The following is a 10,211-nucleotide window of genomic DNA, read 5'->3' as shown; positions in this document are numbered from 1 at the left end:
TTGAGACAGGGTCTCCCTGTAGCCCCAGCTGTCCTGGAACTCACTATGTAGACCAGGCTGGCCTCGAACTCACAAAGATCCACCTGCCCCTGCCTCCTAAGTGCTGGGACTAAAGGTGTGCCACCACCACGCCTGGCAAGATCTCTTTTTTAAAAAAAAATTTTTTATTGCCAGGCATGGTGGTGCCACACCTTTAGTCCCACAACTATGAACTGCCACCAGCCCAACCACACGGATTCAAGCCAGGAGACCTTGTTTGGGTGAGACGGCACCACAAGGAGCCCCTCAGACCTCAATAGATGGTGCCACACATCATGATCCTCACCACCCCTACTGCGGTTAAGGTGTCTGGTGTCTGGATCTGGATACATCACTCACATCTAAAGCCTGCATCAGAAGATTGGTCAGACCAAGTTGACAAGAGATGGAAGGTCACATGGGTAAAAGACAATCCTTTCAACCTAAAAATCTCTGCCACACCATAGCCCTTGTTTCTTTTTTATTTTTATTTTTTATAGAGCCTGCCCTAGCTAACTCCCCCGATGGACTCCAAAACCTCACCTGGGTAGTTAGTAGCACATCCACTGGAAAGATAGTGAACATCTCCTCCCACCTGGCACCTCCCCAAGTCTGGTTCCCCAAGATTCCATTCAACCTCTGTTACCTGCTTGAAGGGTCTTGGGGATTGTACACCCTGTCAGGCACTGTAAATTATGCTTGCCAGTCTCCCATCGGGCGAAAGAGGATGAAGGAGCACTACTTCTGTTTGCCCGGGTACAATGGTGACTGAAGAAGTACCTGTGGGGGGCCAGGGGACTATTTCTGTGCTTCATGGAACTGTGTGTCTACTGGATATATTAATTGGGCTGCCCCCATCCATCGCTACTGACTTGATCCAGGTAACTGCGGTCCCAGGCCTAACCCTTTGGCGAAACCCCAGATCAAGGCAATTCAGGGGACCCTGTTCCTCCTCTAGATGCAACCCTATCTCCTTGAGCTTCACTCTGAAAGGAAAGGAACTTAAAAACCTACAAAAATGGATTGATGGGAGAACTTGGGGCCTCAGGTTATACACCACAGGGACTGACCCAGGAATACTTTTTTCAGTCCATCTTCAGGTGGGTCCAGTGGTGGGGACCCAGATGGGGCTGGCTTGGACAGTGTGCTGGATATCTTTAGTGTCAACTTGATACACCTGGGTTGAGGGAGCTTCAATTGGGGAATTTCCTCTATTGGACTGGCCTGTGACCATGTCTGAGGGGCATCTTCTTAATGAGTGATGTTGGAGGGCCCACTGTGGGTGGTGCCTCCCCTACACAGGTGGGCCTATGTAGCATAAGAAATCAGGCTGAGCAGGGGCCAGGGGAGCAAGTCAGTAAGCAGTATTCCTCCATGGCCTGTGCTCCAGCTCCTGCCTCCAGGTTCCTGCCCTGAGTTCCTACCTTGGACTCCCAGATGAACTCTGACCTGGGAGATGTAAGCTAAATAAACCCTTTCCTCCCCAAGTTCATAGTGGTCAGAGCGTTTTGTCACAGCAATGAAGAAACAAACTAAGACAGACAGTGTTACAGCCTATAAGATGACCAATACCGGCCTTAACTATTTTTAAATCTGTCGAGAGGCCAGCTTCTAGCCAAATTGTCTGACTGGATAAAACTGCTACTTTGCCCACACCTAGATCCACACCCCCAGAGATCCGACGAGTCCAAGAGCTCTTGCAGCCATCCCCTGGGCTTATGAACCTCTTAAATGCCACCTTTATTGCTTTAAATAATATTTCCCCTAACCTTACTATCCATTGCTGGTTTTGCATGGACCCGAGCCCTCCCTTTTATGATGGGTTAGTTCTCCCAGGAAATTATGTTGTCACTTCTGACCCCACTGCCTGTAGAATCCCCCTGCCTACAGGGAGAAGGGGGCTTACCCTCACCCAAGTGTATGGAAAAGGGCTATGCGTGACTCCCTCACATAAAATTGTCCCCTTTTCTTACCAACATCTATGTAACTCTGTTCAAGAGATAGGGGCTACTGCACCTAACCTATATATGGTGCCCCCCAACTCCACTTGGTGGGCCTGTACCTCTGGCTTAACTATATGCCTCCACTCACCCTTTTTAAACCAGACCGGGGATTTTTGTGTACTAGTGCAGCTGGTTCCCCACCTATATTATAGAACAGACATAGAAAAGGAAACCAGAGTCTCAGAAGAGTCTAGACTTGGTAGGGCCATAGGAACCACTGCAGTTGTCTTGTCTATTTTACTCAGAGCCACTGCAGCCAGTCTGGGGGCTTCAGTGCTAGTCCTCCAGCATAAAAATTATCACCTTCTTAGACAGGCCATAGACCTAGACATACAATCATTAGAAACATCTATCTGCCACCTCGAAGACTCTCTATCCTCTTTAGCTGAGGTAACCTTACAAAATAGGAGAGGGCTGGATTTTTCCTAGAAAAAGGAGGACTCTGTGTTGCCCTAGGGGAACAGTGCTGTTTCTATGTTAATCACTCTGGAGTTATAAAATAATCTTTGGCTGAGGTCCGTAAAAGACTTAAGGAAAGAGAAAGTGAACGACTAAATCAACAAAATTGGTATGAATCCCTACTTGACTGGTCCCCGTGGTTAACAACTTTGATCTCAGCAATAGTCGGACCTCTCCTCTTACTCCTATTAGCAGTCACCTGTGGCCCCTATATTCTTAATGCCTTGCTCAAATTCATCTGAGAATGGATACAGATAGTCCAACTGATGGTACTGCATTCGCAGTATACTCATTTAAATCGAGACCCCGAGCCTTACAATATAGAAATGGTTCCACCACCCTAAATGCACCGTTTCACTGCCTCTTTTCACTTCTGTAATTTGCTTGGCTTAAAGATTTAACCCTTGCCATAACTCTAGGGGGGAATGAAGAGCCAGAATGCTCTGACTCCATTTTGGCTAGCTTCTTTAGACAAGCCCAGACAAGCTCAGGCATATTGTACATGTAAAAACCTTATAAGTTATGAACAAAAACTTCTGGCTCTAAAAGATATTCGTTAGCATATTCCTGTGAAGGTCTGAGCTCTGATCTGAAGTCAACTCAGAACTGGAGCGGGAGGCCTCAGTTCCCTGGGAACTTAAATGGTCTTCTTTTGCAGTTATTCCTGAGACTGACTGTTCCTTGAACCCTATTAAACGTACATAAGTAAGCTTGTATAACAAAGCTGTGTAGCTAATAAAGTTATAAGTAAAGAACAGAATGTTTAATAAGCACAGAAGGACAGATACGATTCCCAAAAGGGCTGAGCCCTGGGAACACGAAAGTACTGTAAATATCATGAAGGTACTGTAAACATCATGATGAGATAATTTGGCTTGAGAAGAACATTTTCTCTTCCTCTCGTTGTACTATAAATAAGATTGCTTCTTAGAATAAAGTATGCATCGGTTCACACTCTACTGCATCCCCTGCATCCTGATTTCTCCTGCACCTATACCTCGGGATCCCCAAGCCCATCAGGCTTGAATTGTGGTCACTGAACCATGACACATTCCAATTCCCTGAAGACAGACCCTACCAATCAAGATTTCCTCCTTACCCAGGATATGGGGACAGCCAATTATTTTTAAAAGATGCTTGGTGTGCACGGGTTTCTGTGGAGTGCCCCAATAAAAGCTCCTGGCTGCTATTGTTTGGGGCCAGACGCCATCTTTGGCTCGTGAATTCTGTGCCCGGCTAGCCACCATTTGGTCGTTGTCCTTTTTTACTTTAAATTCTTGAATAATCTTTTTGGGTATCTGTGGGAATTATTCTTGATTCTTGAACCCTAACACTAGCAACAATTTTAAGAGACTGTAGTTACATTATGACAAAATTCAACTTCTCTAGATTTTCATTCAAAACTGTCCTATGAGAAATGATGCCATAAAGAAAGTCATTCTTTGGGCACTGTGCAGTATGCCAAATATGAGAACCATGTGATCTTTCCAGAGTGTTCTCCATCCTGGGAGATGTCAACGTGCTTGCTCTCTCTAAAGCTGGTCTGGGGGAAGCTGTCTTCCACATCATAGGGGTGTTGCACACAAGGCACACTGTCATCTTCCATTCCAACTCCCATGGGAAGAATATTCCTTTGTAATTTATCTGTTCTTAACTATAACTAATAGAGAAAAACCTAAAAAGGCACTGTAGAGGTAGAAGAAAGTTGACATCTGAGAGGAAGTTTGTAGAAATAAAACTATTGTCTCAATTAAACTTTCAGAATGTGCCAATAGTCTGATTGTTAGGTTTAATTGTCAACTTGACACAATCTAGATTACCTGGGAAGGGAGTCTCTGTGAGGGGTAGTCTAGAGTAGGCTGGCCTGTGGGCAGATCTGTGGAGATTATCTTCATTTTGTTAACTGAGGTGGGAAGACCAGCCCACTGTGGGTGGCACCATTCCCTATGCAACAGATCTTGAACAGTGGAGAAAGGGAGCCAATCACAGGCAGATGTGCATCTACTGCTCTCTTCTTTTGACTGCAGACTTCATGTGACCAGTTCTTTCAAGTTCCTGCTGCTGTGACCCTTCTGCAAGGATGGACTGTACCCTATAACCAAGCATGGAACTGTGAACTGAAATAAACCCTTTCCCTCCCAAGTAACTTTTTTCTGAGTATTTTTTAGCATAGCAACAGGAAATGAAACTAAGACATATAAGTACTCTATAATCAGAGAGCAAAATATTCTTCATTTTACTTAAAAAAAGAAAAATAAATGGTTAGATTCAGTTGGGCGTTTTTCCCAGGACAGAAAATCTACTCATAGAAGGCAGGCCAAGGATGCAGATCAACCATAAAGTGCTACACACACACACACACACACACACACACACACACACTCAATTTGCACATTGATTTCATAAACTTCTGTGATCAATCTTTCTTACTACTTTATTTTGTGAAGGATAGGAGGATCTAGGCTTATCCAGTAATGAGGACTTACCTGTGTTGCTATCTTCACAAATTTCGGGTTCCTTCTCTCTGTGTTCTAAAACATGGCTTTTTTCGTATGTGATAAAAAATGATAAATAAAATTAATATTTTAGTAGTGATATGAAAAATATTTAACAAGACATTACACTCTTAAAGGACATTGAATAAATTATAATAGTGAATTAAAATAGTGAAGTGTAGTGAATACCCTACACTTCAAATGTGCAAGCTCCAAAAGTTTCTTACTAACTTCGTAATTAAAGAAGAAAATGTGGATGAAATGGCCATGAATCGAAGGTGACACAGCTCACAGTAATAACTGGATTAGCTTGACACAAGAGAAAGTACCAGAGACTTTGTTTTTCTACCTCTGTAAACAAGTTATTTGCTCTTGAACAAGATTTTTCTCTTATGCTTAAATTCTAGCAGATAAGGATTTTATTGCATTTCTCTATTGTGGTATTTTGAAGATTTGAGGAGATGCAAAAACCATGAATAACAATGTCATAATTTGTTCTTTAATACTGAAACTACTTTAGAATTCCAAAAAGAATATATGTTTTGTCATAGGTTCTAATATTGAAATACTGCAATTAGAAATAATGTCTTAAATTTGGTTATTGCCTGTTTTGTTTTTGTGATATGTAATTCAAAATAAATGAGACGTAATAACCTGCAACTCAGATTATTTATGACTATATTCTCATTATGTTAGCATAATTGTCATATAGTACAATATTCTTTTTTATTTTTATTTTTTTTATTTTATGTGTATGTGTGTAATTGCCTGCATGTAGGTAAGTGCACCTGTGTCGTGCAATGCCTGTACAGGACAGAAGAGACTGTTAGATCCCCTGGAATTGGAGTTAGGGACAGTTGTTAGCTGCCATGTGGGTGCTGGGATTCAAACATGGGTCTTCTGTAAGAACAAGTCAGTGTTCTTATCTGCTGAGCCATCCCTCCAGCCCCACAATAGTCTTTCTTTAAAAAAGAAAGAAAGCAATCCTAGCCAGGCATAGTGGCACATGCCTATAGTCCCAGCACTTGGGAGGCAGAGGTAGGTGGATCTCTGTGAGTTCAAGGTCAGCCTGGTCTACATATCAAGTTCTAGGACAGCTGGGACTACAGAGAGACCCTGTCTCAAAAAGACCAAAAGGAAAAAAAAAAATGAATCCTTAAGCATAGTCATCTAAAATGTAGGAAAATGTACATGAGACACTGAAAGAAAACATGAATATAAGCTTAAGTTCAGTGTCAAATCTAAAAGTAAGCTCAAGTCTGTTCTTTAGACTCGAATGTAACTCGTATGAGATCCTTTTAGCTGGATATAAGCTCATATGACCCAGAGAGTCAGACTGCAAGTAACAAATATCAGGCGGTTTTTAAAGGGAAGACAAAGAGCCCTATGTGGTTGTTTGTCTTTCCCACTCTGAATAATCACTGTTCTAATTAACTTATGCTTTGTTCTGGTGGTTTTCACTTTACATTAATAATTGTAAATAAATTTCTTCTTATCACTGTAGTATTACTGAGGTACTTCGATCACCCTACAATAACACTAGGCTTTTTTAAACAAACGTACAGCCATTTGCACCTCCCCAGCGTCTCCTCAGCATGTGCCTTTGCCTTCTCCTTTGCTGGCAATTCCGCTATCTGCTGCTTGCTTTCCTTGATGGGACATGAACGTGGTGTGCAGGCATTCTGTTAAAAAAAAAAAAGTGGAAAACATGAAGTTATCAGAAAAAAAGTGATGGGGCGATGTGGGAGGAGTTGGAGGGGAGGGAGTGGGCATGGATTTGATCAAAACACCTTATGTGCATGTATGAAATTCTCAATAAATTATTTATTTTTTAAAAAAAGACCAAAAAAGTGAAAAAACCCTAATAACAATAGCTTACATATTTCTCAACTGTATTTAAAACCTCTTTTTAAAGACATATTTATTTTTATCTTAGTTTATGTGTACAAGTGTTTTGCCTGCATCTGTGTAAGATGAGGCTATCCCCACATGGCTTGCTACACCTGTTCCTCACGGTGTCAACCCCTCACAGTCCTGGATTCCAATCTTGCTGCCCAGGGTTGATGAAGGATTCTTGTACTTGGTGATACAGAGGCCCATGGTAGTGGTGGCCTGGGCTCTGGAGTGGCCCCTCTAAATCAGATGCCCGGCCGCCCTGGGCCCATGTACTTCAACACGTCATCAGTTAGGGGAGCCTGCCAATAGCTGCTCCAAGGATCCTCCAGTCAAAGGCTTTTTAGAAACCACAGCGGACCTCCAGGTCCAAACAACCTATATCATCCCCAATCACATTTCCAAGCTCCTTACATCTGCTGCCACTGCCTCTTCTGCCCTCAACAGAGTGTTGTGACAAATATTTACAGTTAAGGGAGTAGAGTCTCAAGGACACACTGTGAAGAGCTTTCCAATGACATCAATATTTCCTTCAGAGTACAGAAGATTGTCATTGAATTCCATTGTATTTAAAGTGTCAGGACCCCTGATGCCAATACCTGGCACTCATGCTCCCAGTGGGACACAGGAAATGGCAAATTTAAATGATCTGCTTTTACATATTTAATGTGTTTGCATGATTTATATTTACATGAGTTTCTTCTTAGGGAAAATCTAAAGGTTTATCTTTTAATAATATGTTAGCCACAGAAAACAGGTCTTCAGCAGTACTTAATTCTTAACATTAAAGGACAAAAGCCCCCAAAAGGGAAATTGAGGCAGGATACAAAGACAGGGGTGAAGCACTTTGTGAGTTAAATCAAGAATCTCAACACAAGTAAATTAATGTGAAGCATGCCTATAAAGGGGAAATATTTTTGTACAGATATCTCAAATACTAATATGAAAATAGCAATGGTCCAAGCTTAAGACCTAAGCATGCAGGGCCTTTAAGATTAGCCTCACTTTACTCTCAGCTGTTAATGCCTAACTCTCTAAGAATCTCACAAACAACTCTATTAATTTTGTTTATAGTCAAAACATATTTCTTAACTCCCTTTTGACCCAGTATTGTAAGGATTCATTTGATCCTTGTGACTTATGGTATTGTTTCCTTATCAGCCTGTAATCCTATCCAATGTACACAAATGTAAGATCTCATTTATGGGCTGGGGAGATGGCTCAGCTGTTAAGAGTATTGGCTGCTCTGCAGAGGTCTCAGGTTTGATTCCCAGCACCCACATTGTGGATAACAACCATCCCTAACTCCAAATCCAGGGGATCAGACGTCCTCTTCTAGCCTCTGTGGGGGCACTGCACAAACAGGTGTATTTACATACATGCAGGCAAAACACTCAAACACATAAAAATAAACAAATCTGAAAAAGATCTCATTTACAAAAATGGTGAAAATGTTCTTTACCAACTCTTTGAACAGTGTAACTTCAGAAATAACCAAGATTGTATGTGGAGCTGTTTATAGACAAATAAGCATCGCTCTTTATTCAGAAGCCACACCTATGTCTTTAGTATATTGTCCTTTCCCTAACTGCCTCCCCATAAACTTCAACTTTGCTAGTAAATAGTACAACAAAAATCCAATTTCAAAACAAAAGATTACCATCACAAATGTGCTCTGTACCTTGGTATCAAAATCATATGCATCACCTTTTATTGTGGGCTCAGGACACCTGGGACCAGGACTGTTGGAAAGCCTGCAGAGTGAAAAAAATGCACAGTAAGAGGTGAGACTTTTTATAAATCCCAAGAAATATATGCTATCTACATATTAAATGGCATTTCTCTCTTTTTTAAAAGATTTCTTCTTATTTTTTAATTATGTGTATGTGTGTGGGTATGTGCATGTGAGTGCTGGTGCCTGCAGAGGTCAGAAGAGGGCGTTGGAGCCCCTGGAGCTGGGGTTATATGCAGTTGTGAGCCACCTGATGTGGGTGCTGGGAACCAAACTCTCCAGCCCATAAATGGCACTTCTTGGTTTACATTTTTGTATATTGACAAGCTTCTTTTTACCTCTTTCTGCTTCCTATGAAATAGTCAATGAACATTCACTCATGATTCCATATCAAATGACAGCCAATACACCATCAAGGTCCAAGAATAATTTGTGTGCACAAATTTCCTCTCTTTAAGGATGAACTGAAAATCCAATTACTGGTTCAAGTATCTTTTGCTACCTGAATTGACACAAATACCAAACAAAGCAGAAAGATATATTGTCCCTCTCCATTGACTGTTCCTGGCTGAAGACACCTAAGGCTCAGGGAACAGGGAAGAAAGACTGTAAGAGCCAGAGGACCAGGACATCTGCTACGAGAGAGCGTCTTCCAGACATGCCAGGAATGCTGAGCCCATGAACTCTCAACAGTATAGTTGCCTGCACAAGACCACACCAGCTGACATGCCAATGTGAGTGGGAGAAAATTTCATGAGGCCCCACCTTTACAGGAAGAACTATAAGCAGTCAATGGTTCCTGAGGGAGGGAGAGAACAACATTTTTCTCCAAGGACAAGTTCTCTGATGGGTTTCCCAATCCCACATGGTCATCCCTAAACACATGTACATATGAGTACCATCAATTGGACTCAGTAGGTTGTATGGATGTGGGTGTATGTATATACATATACATGTGTGTATATAAATACATATATGTAACAATAATAATTATAGAGAAAGAATTCATAAATTTGAGATGGGGTGGAGGTAGACACTAGAGGAGTTTGAGGAGAGAGGGAAGGGAAAAAATGACAAATACAGTGTACTCATATATGAAAGTCTCAAAAATTAAAAACAAATTCTCAGGCACTTAGACACTCAAAGGAGAAAGTGCTGAAAATCAGAGTTTTGGTAGCTTTACCTCTCTTTCCCTATGCACATACGAATGTCTGTCTTCCTCTGGGTTTTCACTCATATGTTAAGCCCTTTCCTGCAGGACTTATCATTTTTCAGCATTAAAATCTTAAGCCTATGAAGGAACAGATTCTGGAAGGAAGGAAGGAAGGAAGGAAGGAAGGAGGGAGGGAGGGAGGGAGGGAGGGAGAGAGGGAGGGAGGAAAGGAGGAAGGGAGGAAGGAAGGAAGGAAGGAAGCAAGCAAACACTCAAGAGAACAAAAGGTGGCAGCTTTATTTCCCAGCTCCTGAAAAATAAGCTAAATGAAATCTCAGTCACCTGACCTCAGCATAGTTACCAACTACCCTGTTTAACATCCATAACTGTGCTGCCAGCCAATCCCAACATTTCCATTCATATAAACATAGAAAGAAAAGCAGTGACCTAGGTAAACA

General features: G+C 41.8%; 1 protein-coding gene across 1 annotated transcript in view; it reads right to left on the bottom strand.

Annotated features, from left to right (window-relative positions):
* Window positions 1–10,211, bottom strand: part of LOC103735036 — a 185,182-nt gene that overhangs the window by 155,981 nt on the left and 18,990 nt on the right. Inside the window, 1 exon segment of the mRNA XM_008834136.1 lies at window positions 6,539–6,657. Within this exon segment, the coding sequence (XP_008832358.1) occupies window positions 6,539–6,657 (119 nt within the window).

Source organism: Nannospalax galili, unplaced genomic scaffold (assembly GCF_000622305.1).
Source record: "Nannospalax galili isolate Female #2095 unplaced genomic scaffold, S.galili_v1.0 scaffold996, whole genome shotgun sequence".
Taxonomy (NCBI): Eukaryota; Metazoa; Chordata; class Mammalia; order Rodentia; family Spalacidae; genus Nannospalax; species Nannospalax galili.
Note: the sequence above shows the minus strand (reverse complement) of the source record. Positions and strands in the feature narration are given on the sequence as shown.